Source organism: Glycine soja, chromosome 4 (genome assembly GCF_004193775.1).
Source record: "Glycine soja cultivar W05 chromosome 4, ASM419377v2, whole genome shotgun sequence".
Taxonomy (NCBI): Eukaryota; Viridiplantae; Streptophyta; class Magnoliopsida; order Fabales; family Fabaceae; genus Glycine; species Glycine soja.
In genome coordinates this window covers 41,066,538-41,085,631 of record NC_041005.1, presented here as the reverse complement: position 1 = coordinate 41,085,631, position 19,094 = coordinate 41,066,538, and the positions used below count along the sequence as shown (strand labels likewise).

The 19,094-nt window shown below is 33.5% G+C and overlaps 1 protein-coding gene across 3 annotated transcripts; it reads left to right on the top strand.

The window, feature by feature from the left end:
• Positions 1 to 2,088: 2,088 nt before the first annotated feature.
• On the top strand, positions 2,089 to 7,850 carry LOC114409698 (two-component response regulator-like APRR1). 3 transcript variants are annotated; one of them, XM_028373264.1, is made up of 7 exons: positions 2,089 to 2,777; positions 3,475 to 3,636; positions 3,742 to 3,875; positions 4,761 to 4,928; positions 5,052 to 5,126; positions 5,962 to 6,058; positions 6,458 to 7,850. In XM_028373264.1, the coding sequence occupies exons 1-7, from the start codon at positions 2,612 to 2,614 to the stop codon at positions 7,411 to 7,413; spliced, it is 1,758 nt and encodes a 585-aa protein (XP_028229065.1). In that variant the 5' UTR covers positions 2,089 to 2,611; the 3' UTR covers positions 7,414 to 7,850. The 3 variants fall into 3 exon arrangements, with proteins under 3 accessions (XP_028229065.1, XP_028229067.1, XP_028229066.1); XM_028373266.1 differs by lacking the exon at positions 5,052 to 5,126 and having other exon boundaries at positions 2,091 to 2,777; positions 4,761 to 4,898; XM_028373265.1 differs by lacking the exon at positions 5,052 to 5,126 and having other exon boundaries at positions 2,091 to 2,777.
• The last annotated feature ends 11,244 nt before the right edge of the window (positions 7,851 to 19,094 follow it).

Sequence of the window (19,094 nt, the reverse complement as noted above, 5' to 3'; positions counted from 1 at the left end):
CACCTCCATGATAGAGATCAAACTCCCATGATGATTCAAATCACGACCCATTGATAGAGATCATGACCTCATGATCCTTGTGGACAAGAAATCCAAAAATATCATTATCAATCACACTCCCATGACGGAGATCACACCCAAGACAAGTGTTAAGATTACATATTATTCTATTATTTATGATTAGATAGTAATTAATGATTTAGTCCTTATTATTCATTATTAGATTGACCATATGTTATCAATATTGGCCATATTTGCTCATTATAAAATAAAAGCTTAGTGTGGTCATCCTTGATAGAACAACATTACAGTAAATCACTGTTATATGGTATTAGAGGTAGATTCTTCTTGAGAGAGGAATAATGAAAACTCGTGCTCCATCAGAGACTTTTCTACTTTTTGACAACCTGTTTCAACATTTCGGTGAACGCTTTTTCTCATTGATGACCCTTTTCTCCTTTTTCAGCAACCCTTTTCATTTACTTTGCATTTCAATGACATTTTTTACCTTATTCGGTGATCGCCCTTGTCGTTTGTCGCTGGGGATCCAACGAAGACCCCACCATTCAACTCATCGAAGGTTGATCTGTCCATTTCTAGCCTCCTCAACCAGTGTTTCATGCACACCCACACACATGATCTTTGCCTCAAATCGGCGTATCCGACTACATTTTCAGCCTTTGATTTCGGTGACAAGCTCCCCGCACTGAGGTGCACAAATCCCAATCCCTTTGAGCCATTTTAGGATTGTTGCGTTTGTCAAGCCTTATATTTTGCACTTTATTTATTTTTCCTTTTTTGTTTTTTTAACTTTTTCACGCAACCCTTCTTTGCGATAAATAGTACCGCATGACTTTTCGACCCTTGCTTGGCAGACTCCCCGATGCCTTTTCGCCAATGCTTACCTTCAACCACTATCGCCCATCATTAAAGACCAACATGTCGTCCGCGTATGCAACCGACTCAAAACACAGTCGCATTTGACCCCATGTAAGGCCTCGACGCATGAAGTTCTTGCACAAATCGCATGACACATCTCCGACCAACATCACACTGAACTTCTCTCCCTCCGCCTCAAGACGTCTTCGATGGACCTTTTTATTTTTTTTCACGGGTGAATAGTGCCTATCATCATTAGATAAGATCGTCACATTATCCATGTGTGCAAGCAACTCAAAACACCGCCTCACATGACCCTATGCAGGGCCCTAGCATGTGAAGTTCACACACATGACCTCCAATGAACCGCCTTTAGTTTCCATTGGGTTGACCAGATTTGTAACAAGCTCGATTCATATGACATATATGCTGAAGCTTGAAAGGGAGTGTTAAGATTACACATTATTCTATTATTTATGATTAGATAGTAATTAGTGATTTAGTCCTTATTACTCATTATTAGATGGATTTTATGTAATCAATATTGATCTTATTTGCTCATTATAAATAAAGGGTTAGCGTGATCATCTTTGACACAATAACATTGCTATAACAAGTTAGGGACGGAAATATACATTCTCATGTTTGTTACAAGTTTTTGAAAAATATTCCCATGTATTATTGATTCCTAAGAATGCTATGATTTTATTTTTTATCATGTTTTCTTACATTTATATTCTCATCAGGAGGGAGTGGGAAAGTAATATTCCCACAAAAATATGAAAATTTATTATCTAATACACGTGTAATTTTCTTTTTTATTTAAATTATTTTAAATTTTAAAAACTATTCCCACCTTTGTCCTGATAAAGTTTTCGTGAGAAATTTATTAAAAAAAACATTTTCAAGAAAAACTGTTTATCGAGAATCTTATTTTCTTAAAACAGATATAAAACATTTGAAATTAAGATTCTTAAAAACCTTGAAATTTATCTCCTACCAATGCCTCCTAAAAGTGATAACCGAGAAATTTTCTGCGAGAATAATCGATCAAAATTTAAATTAATTAAGACTAAAAACAAAAATAAAAAAATAGGAAAAAAAAACTAAACCCAAATTTATTAATAGATATTATTCATGAAAAGTGATGGGATATTTTAGACTATACATTACATTGGTTCCTCTTCATTTTGGTGGAATGAGAAAGATCTTCAGGTGACGTGGCCGGCTCCCTATCTCTACCCAACTATCCAGACCACCCACTCCCTCTCTCCTTTTCTATTGCACTTTTCGACCCTTTCCTTTCCACGTCTCCCTCTTTCCTACGCCACGCCCCGTGTGCACTGCGCCCCCCAATCCCCGCGCACGTTAGCTCACCCCCTTCCTTTCTTAATTCCAATTTAGGCACCGCTTTTCGCACGCCCCCAACCAAACAAAACAAAAAAAATAGCCGCGGTTTCCTTACCATGCTTCGCTTCGCCGACCTCTGACTCAATAATAACAATCAGCCACCATCTCCTTTTCCCTTTAGTATCTGCTAACGTGCGCCGTCTAAACGGTGTGTTTGATCTCCCTCAACGATGCTGTTTTATCGGAATGAGCAAGTCGAGGAATCGTTGTGAGCAGAATTTGATGAGAGTTTTTATGAAAGTTCTGTAGCGTCGTCGTTTTGATGGGAGGGGTAGTTGGTGAGTGAGTGAATGAGTGAGTGAGTTTTTCTGGGGGGTTGGGTATGGAGTCTGGTGATGAGATTAATTTGAACATAGAAAGTGGGAATAATGGGAAGAGTGGTGGTGATGGGTTCGTTGATAGGAGTAAGGTGCGGATTTTGTTGTGCGATAACGATTCCAAGAGTTCTCATGAGGTTTTCACGCTTCTTTTGAGATGTTCTTATCAGGGTATGTATGTACGGATTTTTATTTTTCTTTGACTTAGGTTATTTTTGTTTGTGCGTAATAATCTTTACTTGCTGTCTGTGGTTATTATGTTATGTCGTCTTTCAAACTGTGAAGGAAAAAAAGAGTTTTTTGTTTTTTTGGGGGCATTATCTTGTGAAAAATGATTTAATTATTTAATTTGAATTTGTTGCTAAAAAGGGTACTGTAGATTCGGATTCTGTTTGTGAGTTGGCAACACTGTGAAAGGAAGGATGATTTAGTCATACTTGAATTTTATTAAACCAAGTTTGACTATCGTCGTTCCTTTTGAAACTCAGTTTGTGTTCTTTGTGCTAATGTTGACTGTTGAGTTTCAATGATTGGTTGATGAAAATAAGGACAAGAGGAATGTTTGGTTGCGAATAAGATAATATGGGTTTGTTTAAGACCTTGCAGGGTAGTTGCTTGTTGCAACTTTTACATGTATAAGCATTATAGATTCTAGATTCTTGATTCTTCTATTGTGGTTTAGTTTGAGGTTCATTTTTTTTCCCCTTTAAAAATCCTTCAAGTGGTGATTTCGTCGAATGCTTTATGATAACCAACTGTGTGATGATGCAGTTTGGTTTGTTTGGTTTAAAGGCTATGCAATTAATTTATGACATGCTTCCTGAAATTTTGTATATGTATAAACCTCTTGATTTTCTCTGCTTCACAGTTACCTCGGTAAAGTCGGCAAGACAGGTAATTGATGCACTGAATGCGGAGGGGCAACATATAGATATCATACTGGCTGAGCTTGACCTTCCGATGAAGAAGGGCATGAAGATGTTGAAGTACATAGCACAGGATAAAGAGTTTCGCCGAATCCCTGTTATAAGTAAGCTTGTGTTCTTTAATTTGCTAAGAATCCAGTGAGACTCTTGAATTTAGGCAAATTATATTCTGCTCCTCATCAATGCTTTGAATATCTTGTTTTGATAAGTGATGTCCGCACAAGATGAGGTATCCGTTGTTGTTAAGTGCTTGAGACTTGGAGCAGCAGACTATCTAGTAAAGCCTTTACGCACTAATGAACTATTAAATTTGTGGACGCACATGTGGAGACGGAGGCGCATGGTTTGTATTGGTCAACTTCATATTTATGGATGTTCCCCATTTTGTGTTCTTTCATCCTATTATTACTTTTCCACCCAATATCTGTAAACTTTGGGCAATATGAAATCGATGCGGAGTTACCATCACAACCATTTATTTTTGGAAACTTAGGTTGTCAAGATTCAAGAATGACATGAATGCTCTTTAATTATATGTATAAGATACTATGCATAATTTTTTGATATACTAGATGAGTAAAATATATATCATTTTGAAAGTTTTTTATGTTAAGTTTTGAGGTTGATCTGGCCAATCTACTTTCTACCAAAAGTTTTCTAGGTATATGATTTGGCCTGTCAGTTTTTTTATTTTTTATTTTTTTTAATATAGCAAAACCATTTGTCTAATTTCGCATGGAGCTATTATGGGAGATGCTTAAGATTTTGGAAGAGCCTCATTGCATACCAATTATCAGGCTACCTCATCTGTGCAACAGTTTAGGGGCAATGCCGAACACTGTTAGTTACACAAGTTATTAAATGAAAATGGTCAAGAAAGTATCAGCTTTATGTCTGCTACTGTCACACTGACATTATTTATAGTTAGTAGTTTCAAATTTGCATTGCATGAAATTATGTACATTAAGTTTTTTCAGATGGTAAGAATTTGGATTTTGGAAAGAACTAGGGGACCTTGAGTTAACCGGAGGTTTCATATGGAAATACTTCACATGGATGATGAATCAACCATACATAGGATATAGAATGTTAGGGTGGCCTCTCCCCTTTGCCCCAGCTCATTCTGCTTTTTGCATATATACATTCATGAAACTTTTCTCTGGATTTACCAATTCATGCTTAGACCTTCCCAATTTGAAATTAAATTGTTTCATATCTATTCTGGCAGCTTGGACTTGTAGAGAAGAACATCTTGAATTATGATTTTGATCTGGTAGTATCTGACCCGAGTGATGCCAACACAAACAGCACCACCTTGTTCTCTGATGACACAGATGACAAGTCCAAGAGAAGCACTAATCCTGAGGTAGGAATATCAGTCCAACAAGAGCAAGAGGTGAATGTTACAATTAAGTATTTAAATAATGCAAGATTTTAATAAGCAATGGGATCAACGTGATCGCAAATCAATAAATTTGTGCATCATGCTAAACTTTAAATTAAATTTATCTATGAAAAGGTGGGTTTCTTTTTTCAACTTTGGGCGTTCTTTGCAAATAATTCTACCTTTCAGAGTGTAAACATTGACATACATGTAAGTTTCCGTATTGCCTTTCAATGTTAAGGTGACATTAAGTATGTTGCCACTATAGAGATTGAATTACATAAATTGTTGATTACGGAGTAAAGGCAAATGACCATGTTCAAAGGAACTCAAGCTATGATTCAAATTTAAGTCATAAATAAATCAATTCCCTAAAACCAATTTTCAGTAGCATGGGGGTGGAAATTGTAAACAAAACCTGGAAGTTTACTAAGTGATACTTTGAAAAATATTATTCAGGATCCAATTGCAAGGTATGGGACTTGGAGTCCAACATTGGAATATGGGATTCTAGTGCGGGGTTTTTAGGGTCTTGGGCTCTCCAACTACAATAGCTAGCTTTTGTGTGTGGTTCTCCCAAGGTTCTTAACATTTAACTTTAGTCTTTTGGGTTAGTTAGTTCATAAAGGGCTGTTGCCATCTTGCCTGAGAGGGTATGTTAGAGATTAGAGATGTAGTTTAAAAACCAGTCTTTACCTAACAGCTTAAGCTTCTTGGGTAATTATTCATGACGCAGCATGCTGAAAAATGTCGATGTGCCCCATGCACAATTATGTATAGTGTCATTGGATTACATGTGGAGTATGAAGAAAAGTGGTGGTATGTCTCCTCCACACTGATCCAAAGGGGTGTAAATTATTTGTAAGTGTAAATGGGTTTAGATGTAGCATTTCTCTAATACCTTTTATCAGCCAGCAATGAGCAGACATCATTAAATGGGCGTCTAAGCTATTATGGGCAAACATTATTATATAGCTACTAATGACTTCTATTAGAAGTGCTGTAGTAGTATGTGGTCATTTATGCATATGATTTATCTTCTCAGTCTACTATTGCAATTGCTGCTGCTGTTGAGGAACCTCCAGATGCTCATGCATCAGAATGCGGGCCTGATGTGGATGGAGTTAATGATCACCAAACAGGTATGCTTCTTTTCTTCATTTGACCTTTTTCTAAAACCCACAAATTGTATGTTGATTTTTGCAATAAAAATGAAGTTATACAATGTAGCACCAACTAGTTTTGTATATGATTGTAAGAACTTGTTTTGAATACCATATCCTGACTTAAATGGTTACAAATTTTGGTTTTGCCATCATTCTCACCTTTTAGCCAGTCTTGGTCTGTAGAAGTATATTTGTTCATGTAACAGAATCACTTGTTTGTGACTTGCCTTTTATTATAGCTCCATAATTTTTAATTTCTGAAAATGGCTTCTATCTGAATGGGAATTTGAGTTCCTGAGGTTGAACAAAATTTGACTTATGCAAATACCCATTTCAGTTCTATTAGTTTCTCTCTGATTAGCTGTAATTTTGTAGCACATTTTTCATCTGGTCCGAAGAAGAGTGAACTAAGGATAGGGGAGTCATCAGCCTTCTTCACGTATGTTAAAGCATCAATACTTAAGAGCAACTTGGAAGGGGTTGTTAATGTAGACAAAAATGGTGCTACACATGTGAGGATGGAAGTTATGCATCAAACATGTGCTCAACAAGGGGTGAATGACCTTCAAATACGGGAAAATGGAGAGGCATATGAAAGTCAATCGCAAGATGACTTACCCAGCAGCACTAGTATACCTGATTCTTTGTCTATTGAGAGGTCTTGTACTCCACCTGCATCAATGGAAGTTTCACAGCAAAAGCACTACAGGGAAGAAAATTTACATCAGGGTGTGATGCATCCAAGAAATGGGACTCATTGTTCCGAGCTTGAAGTATCTGGCATGGCTTCCCAACAGGTTTATCCATATTATATTTCAGGGGTTGTTAATCATGTTATGATGCCTTCATCAGCACAAATGTATCATCAAAAGAATATCCAGGACCTACAGAATCATCCTAGCTCAGCTATGATTTCACAGTACAGCCATCTTCCCCAAGGTGGTCCTCATGGAACGGGGATGACATCCTTCCCATATTACCCAATGAGCATATGCTTACAACCTGGTCAGATTCCTAATCCTCATTCATGGCAATCATTTGGAAACTCAAGTTCATCTGAAGCAAAATTAAGTAAAGTTGATAGGAGAGAAGCAGCATTGATGAAGTTCAGACAGAAAAGGAAAGAGCGCTGCTTTGATAAGAAAATTAGGTATGTTAACCGGAAACGACTTGCGGAAAGGCGGCCTCGTGTGAGGGGTCAGTTTGTCAGAAAGTTGAAGGGTGCTAATGCGGATCTTAATGGGCAGCCTGCATCGATTGACTATGACGAAGATGACGAAGAGGATGAAGATGACCAGGGAGCAAGAGATTCTTCTCCCGAGGATGCTTGAGCATGTCAAATTGCTATTTTGACATAAGGATGAAGGGCCAACCAATTTATGAGCTAATATTGGCCTGTCAAAAGGACTGCTGTAATGGAAAGTTCTCTCACCAAAGCACCAATTTATGAGCTTGTGCTCATGTATTTGGGGTGTTGATCCAATATGCGCCCTCATCATTTATGGTTGAAACAAGCTCATTCTGGTCTTTTTTTAATTGCAGTTCATCAAATGATCCGTACTACTGAGCTATTGCGTAGGGTATTTACCTTCTGGTGGTTATGTCCTATGCAGTTGAAAGTATCACCCCTGCGTTTTATTGAACAGTTACAAGCAGGTTGTTCTTGCTTATTTTATGGAGAAATGTTAAGACATCTTTAAAAAATTGACCTGAGAAATGAGTTATTTGACTATTTATCTAAAGTTTTACTTTCAAAATTTGACCACCATCCAAGGCATTTGGCCTCCCCAATTTTCTTAGTACATTTTTTTTTTGTCTTTTTGTTTACCCGGTTGATGTTAGTTCAATTTTTTGTCACAGTAAAATTTCACTGCTATCCAAAACCTAATCTAAAATGTTTCCGGAGTAAAACCTATTGATTTATATATTAAGAAATCGATAATGAACAAAGTATCTAAAACTAAATGAACTTACAAATTACTAAAGTCCAAACTATAACCTATATTTGAAGTTTTATGTCAAATGAATAAAATTTGGTCTAAGTAAAAAAATTATGTCATTTTTGCAAGAATTATTTTAATTAAGTAAAAATTATAAGTATCTTAGATATAAGTAATAAAAAAAAATTAATGAGTAACATAACAAAGAACAAGGATGACAACTGCATTTTTATTAAACTATACTATTCATGCATAAGAAGTAAAACAAAAAAATCCATATAGATAAGAGCATATTAAAAAAAACATTAAACTAAAATTCGTGTGCAAATCAGTGCATAATAAGATAAATTACTATAATTATATCAGATTTATACCACAACAGAAATGTGATAGCCTAATGAAAATACGGATACATATATGCTATTGCATTTGTGTTTTTTATTATGTGAATTATTAACGTAAATAAATGAATAATTATATTTTTTATAAGATAATAATGATACTTTAAATTAAACATTTATTTTTATAAAAATAATGTAGAAATATATTTTTACCAAAAATTAAGAAAATATATAAATAAAATAATTTTACATAAAAAGTTAAAATAAAAAAAATTCATCAATCAAAGAGAATTTTTATTTTTATTTTTAATTGCATTTAATTTAAACATTTAAATCATTTAATTTTTATATAACCTTTTTTAGTAATTTTAATAATAAAAACAAAAGCATTTCAGTAATTTTATCCAAATACAAGTTCTCCATTGAGCTCTTCTGGATAAATACTTGATATGCATCACTCAAATACTAAATTAGCTTATTTAAAAGGAGCTTTCATTCAGAAAAAAAAAAAAGGAACTTTTCACGTAAACTTTTCTTTGATAAACTCTTCTACACGTTGGTGTAAACAAGTTCTTATTCCTGCATCACGTCTCCACTTGCACCTAATTTTGAAGTTATGATGGAGGTTTGCCGCAATGGATTAGTAAATGCAATAACTACAATGTAAATTTAATTTTCCTTTTCAATCAATATCCAATTTAATCTTTGAATTCGTTGAACACTCACATTTAAATTTATGAAAGATAAAAAAATTAAAATTTTATTTTTAAATTTAAAAAATATACGATAAATTCATCTTCTATTAGTTCTTTTCTTTCCGTTAAGCCATGTGAAAGTGCTTAAGTGATTCCTCTGGACTAGGCATGGCACCCGCGCAGGACGGGGGCGGGGAGTACTCCCCCACTCCCCTCCCCGTCCTCGAACCTTACCCGGTTCCCCGCTCCCGCTCCCGTGGTGAGGGTATTTTTTGCCCCATCCCTGTTTCTTGGCTCTCCGCGGGGACCTGTGAGATCCCGTTTTACATTAAAAAATATCAAAAATTAAAAAAATAAATATAATTTTTTTGTCTTATCTCTATTTTTCAACAATAATAAATTTAAGGTTTAATTCTAAGTTTAAAACATGACTAAAAATACCAAAATAAATCTAGTAATAAAATCACACAAGCATAAAAGTATCCAAGAAATATTCAGGTACACATTAATGTTACAGTATTACACAATAAAACTAGTATAACATTGCATATCTTCATACAATAAATTAACATCATCATACTGAATCAAGTCTTCATACTTCCATCCAAGTGTAATGAGCCCTTATATTTATGTTGTACATATTATAAGTTATGAGGATATATAAGTAAAATTCTATATACGCGGGGATATGAGGACCCTGCGAGACGAGGAGCATAGTCCCCGTCCCCGCCCCCAAATTAGTTGCGAGGGATTTTTCATCCCCATCCCTGTCCCCACAGGGAATTTTTCCCCAACCACAGGCCCCGAATGGGGCAGTCCCTACGAGGATCCTTGAGTTGCGGAAAGAATTGTCATGCCTACTCTGGACTATACATAACAATGAAACTCATACCCATGGGTATCTGTCCAAACCCATCTTGATTTAGACGGGGAATACCGAGTTGATTGGGTACGGGTTTGGGTTTGAGGATTACCCGATTTTTTTAATTGGGGTCGGGGTCGCGGGATGTCACTACTCGTCCCATACCCATTCCCGTACCCGCCCCGATAATGAAATTATTAAAATTTTATTAATTATTTGTTAATTTTTTTTATAATTTTTACATGATTTAATATTCTCTGCAAATACAAGTAATTAAAAATAAATGTGTAACAATCAATTGTAGATTTTCAATATAATTTTTTTACAAAAAATAAATTTACAAATCTAAACCGGGGACGAGGTGGGGACGGGGATACCAATACCCAACGAGTACAGGAATAGAATAACAAATTTTAACTAGTCGGATATCCATCCCCGCCCCGTTCCATTGCCATGTCTACTCCGAACTTATTTGTCAAAAGAAAAAGTATCTATTTGTGATACTCGGTAAGTTTTGCATTTTTACCATTTTTTTTACTATTTTCTCCTTCTCTCCCTCCCATCCCCCTCCACCTACTCCTCCACAGAATTGGAGTTTCCTCCAATGAATTTCACTGGTTTGAACAAAATTTTGTTGGATGTCAAAGCCACGAGCTGCTCCAAGAGCCACCGAAACTATGTGACTGCAATAGAAACCTTGTTGTCATCCAATGACAAAAGTTTCTCCGACAGTGACTTCTCTTCCACGTCTTCTTTCTGCTCGAAAATCTCCATCATGGAGTGCCTCTTTGTCACCTTCGATTTCGACCTCTGCATTTGTCGCCGCTCCTCCCTCACCATCCACATAAGGCAACCGGCAATAAACACGTTCACTGCTGCAAGATCGCAACGTTGAAATCTGGGTACACCAGACAAACCAAACATTTCCATTCTCAATTTCAACCTATACCTTCCGGAGTTCACTGGCAATTTCTAATTCCAAAACCGTTTTTATTTCACCTTCTCGTGTCTCAAGTAGATAAACTTTTCTTTCTTTTTGTTTATTTTTTAATCAACCCTGTTCCACAATTTGACCTTGTTTTCAAATTATTATTATTATTGCATAAAATAAAGACCACCGACCGACAGAAAAGATTTATTTCCATGTGTCTACAATAGCCTTTTTTTTTAAGACAAAGTTGGGATTTTGATTTCATTTTCTTGCACCCTATTGAATGTTGATTTGAACCCACTAAGCTTTTTTTGGATGTCATTCTACTTTTATTAAGTTTGTTTTGCTTGTGTGGTGTGGCTGTTGTGATGGGGTGTGCTTGATGTGGTTGCTGCCCATTGAATGCAACTTAGAGTACATTTTTTTATTCGTTGGTAAGGGGTGTGTTTGATGGTTATTGGTAGCATTTTTTTAATTTGGAGCTTTGATGTTTTTCTAAAACTGCAACAAGTCGAGTTGCGGTGAAGGTGTGTCGGAGGAAGTGTGGGTTTGAGTTGTGCACAAATGGACAAATTAGTCCGTTGAAATTCTAATTATAAATCAGTCCATCTTATTTATCATCGACCTGATTGTTTGCACGCATGACTTCAGGTGTAATCAAGTCTTATGACACTTGGTTAACGAAAGAGAGTTAACTGTAAAATAAAATTGTCATATTTTTTGAAAATTTAAAAATAAAATTTTATTTTATCATTTTTTAGGGATCAAAGTGTTAACGTCTTATAAATGTAAGGATCAAGTAAAATGGATGCACTAACTTTTTTAAAATGGATGTTTTGTCTACTTTTTTTGTTAGGCATGTTTCTTAAGACTAATAAAGACAAATGTTTTTGCCTCACCATGTATGTTAGTTGACATGATAGTCTTTTCCTTGATATGATATGCTTGAAGTTTTGAAATTTAAAAATGTAAAAAATTAGGTTTACATATTACAAAAAATTCAAATAAAATAAGAATTTTATGCAACTTTTTTTTTGGAAATTTTATAAATAAAAAGATACAAGTTTAAAACTAATTTAACACTAAAAGTATAAATACTACAAAATATATTTTTATCAAAAAATCAAATTAAATTTTTTTATAAAATATGTTAATGTTCCTTAATATATATTTGTATTTCATTTTTTATGATAAATTTTTTCTTCGTTTATGTTTGTTGATATTTGGATTTTTTTATTTATGTCCATGCCGATAGCAGCTAACATGCCCGTTAGGTTGACATATTAATTACCTATGTGTTGTGTCACATTAAATGTAACAGGTAAGCTTATGTTATGTCAAATGACATATTTGTCAATAATTAATAAATTAGAATAATAACACATCATTAAAAATACAGAAAAAATGAAAGAGAAATTATTTTTCTCTCGTAGTCCAACTCATCATTAAAAATACAAGCGTCTAGGCAGCCACCGCTATCATTCCAATGAGGTCCATTGTTGCGGCACATGCGCCCTCTTTGTTGCTTCCCACCTCTATCCATGTATCCCCTCCGTCCTGATTACCCTAAATCACACCCAAAGGTCCTTATCCCCAAATCATGCCAAAGCCCTAACAACCCCAAATCCGCCACCGAAGACGAAATTTGTGGAAATCAAAACCTTGCTCAATTCGACCCGTCGATCCTTCAGCTATGAAGCACCGACATCGACACAGACACTGGACACGTGGACACCTGTAATGTTGAAAATATAGGACACGGACATGGCTATATATATATATATAATAAAATAAAATAAAATTACATAAAATTAAATATGAGCGATATGCATAAAAGATCTAAATTGAAAATCAAGATTTATATATTCATCATCTTCTCAAAAAAACTTTTCCTATGATAATGAGTCACAAAAAATACTAAGAGACCTCATTATACAATTTGTACGCTTTGTTTCTTTACAAAAAAAAAAAATATAAAGCAAGATAATGAATTAGCAACTTCAAGTCCTCAAGAATTCCACAAACTAGCAATCATCATTGAAAAAGACACCCTTTAACTCTGGTTCATCTAAAGACAAACTAGCAATTTCAAAAATACTTCAATCATCAAGTGACCCAAAATCATCTCCAGCTACATCCCACATTTTAGTTTCCTCTTGATGATATTGTGGAGTATTCCTTGAGAGAAGTCGTAGGTTGCTATGAACAAATACTAAATCTTCAGCTCTATGTGGTGCCATCTTGTTTCTCTTTAAAGAATGGATAAATGAATATGTACTCCAATTTCTTTCACAACAAGAAGATGAACAAGGTTGCACAAGTAACTTAAGGGCAACCTTTTGAAGTATTGGAGCATTAATGCCATGACCTAGCCACCAAGCTTTTGGATCCATTTGGCCTCTATCATTTAAAGAATCGAGATCATCAAAACCTTCTCTTCCATCCGAGAAGTTGGCAACTCAATATTCACTTTCCTCCTTACATCCACATCAAGAAAGAACCTCTTGAAGCATTTTAATCTTTCACGAGTGAGTTCCATGTCTTGATATGGAGGAACTCGATTAGAATCTTCACTTAGTCATTCATGACTATAATATCTACAATTAAAAAGAAATATATACATGATTAAAATTTATGTAATTCTAAAAAAAATGTAAGTAAAAAAATATAGAGTCAATTACCTAGGATTTAAAGAATGAGCTAAGCAATGGAGAGGAGTGTTACTCTTAGTCCAACGGTCAATTAATATGGAGTGCACTACCTCATAAAAGGTTGATCCTTCACTCTCCTCTTTTCTCTCATATTGATATATGGCATTCTTCACCTTTTCAATCATTGAATCCCACATCTCATATACTAGATGGAGAGATGAAGCTTCTGTATCCGTTCTTCTAAGAACATCATAGATAGAACTAGTGAAAGAAAGAATATAATCAACCTTATCCCACCATTTATCATCCAACAAAGTATCTTTCACAAATTTAGCCTTTGCAACATCATCTTCCTTATAAGAAGACCATTGGTCACTAATGACCATCTCTTGGAGTCCTTTCTTCAATTGCTTGAATCTCTTGAGCATTACAATAGTGGAGGCAAATCTTGTTGGAGCAATGGATAGCAATTTCAATGAATTGAAAATTGATAGTCTTATAGAGTGACTCATGACAAAGTTTTTCAAAAACATTGCATCATCCGCAATTTGGGTGATCCAAGAACATTCTTCATAAGCAACATTGTTTTTTTTGTATTCTTGGCTGCACATATGTTCTTCAAAGCAAGATTTAATGTATGGACAACACATGGAGTCCAATAGATGGAAGGAAACTCAACCTCAATTATTAAACCTGTTGCTTTACAAACGGCTGCATTATCCGTCACTATTTGCACAACATTTGAGTGCCCAACCTCCATAATTACCTCCCTCATATGTTTGGCAATGAAATCCTTGTCTTTGATCGCATTTGAAAAATCGATGGCCTTTAAAAACATAGGTCCACTCTCTGTGACAACCATGAAATTAATAAGAGATCTTCTTTGCGAGTCACTCCATCCATCACTAACAATGCTCACACCCTTCTGGCTCCATGCATTTTTAATTGGTTGTAACAAATTCTCCACATGTCTTCTCTCATTTTGAAGTAATGTTGTCCTTAATTTATTATAACCTGGAGGTTGGTAACCACTGATCTGATTGTTGGCAGCATAGGCAAATGCCTTCCTATAATGAGGATTTCTTGCTAAATGAAAAGGCAGCCCTGAAGAGTAAAACATCCTAGCAATTTCATGATCAAGTGTCTCTCTAACTTGCAAATTAAAGACATTTTCTACAGATGATGTCTTTCTCTTTTTTGGATCAACACCAAGAGTGTTTGTATCCATTTGGTGTTGAGTAGAAACCGAAGGCAATGACACAGATTTTGTTTTTGACCTCTCCACCCTCAATGTAGCCTCATTATCTATCTTCTTCAAATCTATAAGTTTGACAATTGTTACCTTTTGACAAACTCTAATTCCCTTTCCCGTCATCTTCAACAAGTGTACCCTCACTCTAGTGTAAGACCCATTAAAGATAAAATCACAAATATTGCATTTTATCTCATAATTTCCACCACCACCTACACTTTTTTTTTATCTTTGTAACATAGGTCCATAAAGGTTTGGTATCATCATCTTGTTCTTTAGCTTGACTAGGACTAGAAGCACTCATCTCTACAACAATTTTAAAAAAATGAATGTAAACAATTTCTAAGTAAAAAACAAACAACAAAAAGCAATTTCTAATCAATGTTGTTCTTGTCTTACTGGCCATGTTGCAAGTTAATTTTATCCAAAATAGGACTATTCAAAATAATTTTAGTTTTTGTAAATTATTTGTTTTATTTTTTATTTTTTAAACGATTTAGATACCTTTTTTAGCAAATAATTTTTTTAAGAATAAATAGGAAAATAAAGAAACATTCAAATTCATAGAGCTATTACATCCAAATTACTTTTTATATTTTTTGAACAACACAAAGAAAGAGAAAGAGTTAACGCATAAAATAAAGAAGCAGCAGATAACAAAGAAAGAAAGAGAAATTTGCTTTTTACAATAAAATAAAGAAGTGGGGTACATGCAACAACCAACGGATAACAATTAACAACACAAAGAAAGCCAACGGATAACAACACAAATATAGAGAAAGAGAGAGAATGTGTAAAAAGTTTAAAGCCATTTGAACAAAGTGAAACCACACTAAACACGGACAAATCAAAGGTGAGGGACCCAAGGCACATCGTCATCAACCCTTCAAAGGCAGCGAGAAAAACCAGAGAAGAAATAGGGACCAAGGGCCTACCTGCGTGGGGAAGGAAATGGACGCGGCACTGTGCAGCAATGGAGGTGCTTGCGAGAACAGCAAGGAGAAGACGTAGAAGAGCTATTCTTTTGGTAAGCATTTTTAAATAAATAATAAAAATACCTAAGGCTTGTTGGGCCGCGACGCGTGTGTCTACTTGGTGGGCCATGTCCAACCGCACGTGTCTTACTGTTCAACCGTGTCCGGTGACGGCGGAGGCAACGGACACCGCGTCGCACCGGAGTCGTACCCGTATGCGTGTTTGGTGCGAGTCCGATGCGGGACACGCCGATGATGAGCCGTGTTCGTGCTTCTTAGCCCTACAGTTCCAAGGAGAAATTGAAGTGAGTCAATTCAAAACTCTAACTCTCCAATTAACCCTGTTTGTCTTTCTTTCACTTGAATTTCCTTCTTCATTCTGCTTCTAGTTTTGCAGTCGAAGCACTGCAAAATCCATCATTGCAAATCCATCGCCATGGATTCCCTCGTCATGCTGGCGCGAAGACTTTCTAACCTCCAGATCCTCTACCTCAAAGATTGACACGTTAGGAAAATCTTAAATTAGGAGATACCATGTTGGTGCATCGGAAGGTCAAAAAGAATTTGAGTAACATAACTCGCAGTTGAGGGTCACCATCTACAATAGAGATCAAGGAGCGTTGGGGCCTGTGCTTCTAGGTTCACTTCAGATCCATGTTTAGATTTGTGCATTTGTGTTTCTTTTTTTAACTTGTTTGATTTGTTATTAGAATATTTGAAGGAATTTTAAATTGAATCTTTTGAACTTGGTTTGGTGTTGTTGAGCTTGATCTGGGCCTGAATTTGAAAATTTTGTGTGTTTACCATGTAGAGAAGTTCTCGAAAAGCAAAAACCATTTTATGGCGACTACAAGATGCTAGAAATCATTTAATATATTTCAAACAAGTTTTTCAAGCATTTTTTAACCATTTTTAATTGTTAGAAAATGAGTTTCATTAAATAATTAAATAAATTACACGTGTCATATTTAATTTGACATAACACAAGTAGACAACTAACATGTCAAACTAATAGACATGTGACCACCTTACAAAGGTTAAGAACATAAAAAAAAAAATTTAAATATCAAGGAACATAAACAAATTTTTTTTTTATTAAGAATCAAAAATGAAATTCAAGTATGTATTAGGGATCACTAACATAAGCCTAAAAATATTATATAAATATGTCCATTTATGTAATTTTACATTTGTTAGATATTTTAACATATAATTTTATGAAACACTAAGGTAGTGTTTGTTTCACAAAATCTTGTAAGATTCTCATAAATGTATATTGTTACATTTTTTTTAAGGTAATCGAAAAATATTTTTAAGTATTTTTTATTTCCAAGAAAGTGACATGTCTGTGTGTATGTTGATTTTGTATTGAGATGATTTTCATGAAGAGAGGAGGAGAACATGTATTCCAATGGAGTGATAATTATATTAATTATGTAAAAATTATATTATACTTTCAATATCAATACTTGTATATGAGTTAGTATTTTAGATTCTACAGTTCAATTCTGATAACATAAAGCATGAATTTGAAGACACAAGACAATTATTTTGCAATTTATTTTGAAATTTAATTATTAATATAAAGGCAGTTTTACCGATTTTGTTCTTTGTTTACTTGAAATTTGGTTAAAGTTTTGTTATACGTATCTTTTTGTGTTGCTTGTTCTTTACAAGGTTGAAGGGGATAATTCGGTGCTACCTTTCTTTAATTATTAAGAATGTCATTACCATCTAACATTCTTGGAAATAATATTCTGGGGAATGAAAAAAGTTTTCATAAAATAAATATTTTCTAATGATTGAATAAGATAATCAGTTAACTTTTCAAGGTAAAATATAACCTTATAAAGCATCAATAAAGTTCAGTAAAATAGGTAGACCTCTAAATAATTATGACTCTTACGTTTCGAAAGAAATTACTCTCAAACTATTAATTAGGAGATATGTTTGTGTAATCTAGAAAGTATGTAACTCTTAATAGAAAAAAATTAATTAGACCTTTCTTTTTTAATTTATAGGCAAGTATTTGTTATACTTGAATTTTCCTGTTTGTTAATTCACAGGTTAAATATAATTAAAAATTTTAATTTTTAATTTTTATAATTAAAGATAAAATATATTTTTAGTCCCAAAATTATTCATAATTTTTATTTTAGTCCTTCAACTAAATGTTGACTAGTCTTCATCCTCCAACTATTTGTCCGTTTCATTTTTTAATCCTAACGTTAAGTTTTTCTATTAAATAATGACGTATCAATTAATTTGTAACAATTTTTTTTATCATTTTAACGGCGAGAAATTACTTACAAAATCATTCTAAATCTGATTATCATTTTTTAGCAGCTAAAAACTGCTAGAAATTGCTTCCGAAGCACTAGAAGTTTCAAATTGAACCTGAATCCTCTGCAAAAAAAGCTTACAAATTTTAATTATTTCCTATTTTATTTTAATATACGTATCTTGAGAAATTTATGGAAATATGTAAAAAAAAAACGTAACAATTTTTTAAGATATTGAAAGAGAAAAGAACCAAAAATCAAAACATCCGAAAGCAAGTGCTGTCTCACAACAAGATTGATAACAATGATAAAAAAAAAATGTCTGAAGTAGTGGAATGGCGTTACAGACAGTGTCTATTTATGTTTTGACCATAGACAAATTTTGTACCAGAATTTTATCAATTTTTATTTTATTTTTTCACTTTTTTATGTAAAAATTGTTAATTAAAATTTAATATTCAAATAATATTTTTAGATTTCATTCAATAGTAATTTATTGTACTATATCTTAACAGTATAAATGATCTCAAAATTGAATCTAAAAATAATAATTTTGAATATTTTTTTTGACAATAACAACAATTTTAAGTATTATTTATTATATTTTATCAACATTAGACACATATATGACATTAATTTTTCTGTCAGTATTTCTTTTAATACTTCCAATTTTAAAAAATTAAGATCAATAATATCAAATTAATGTTCACTAAAATTTAAATTTAATTAAAGATAAATATTTTTTTTTCAATTCACTTTCTTTTATTATTCTCAATTATTATGATTCAAATAAAAAAATACAAAATAATTTTGTGTTTTATAATAACAAAAATGTGTAATTTCATCAGTCTCATTTTCATCAAAATATACATCATATTTTTTTTATAAAATTTAATTTAATCACTATATTCATTTTAATATGATTTTTTAATTTAAAGTAAATGGAAACTAATTTTCTATAATTTTTAAATGAATTATAAACTTCTCAAATGATTTATAATATATTTATGTATATACATATTAAAATTTTATAATTATACTAACAAAATAATAATAAATAACATAATATAATATAATAATTTAA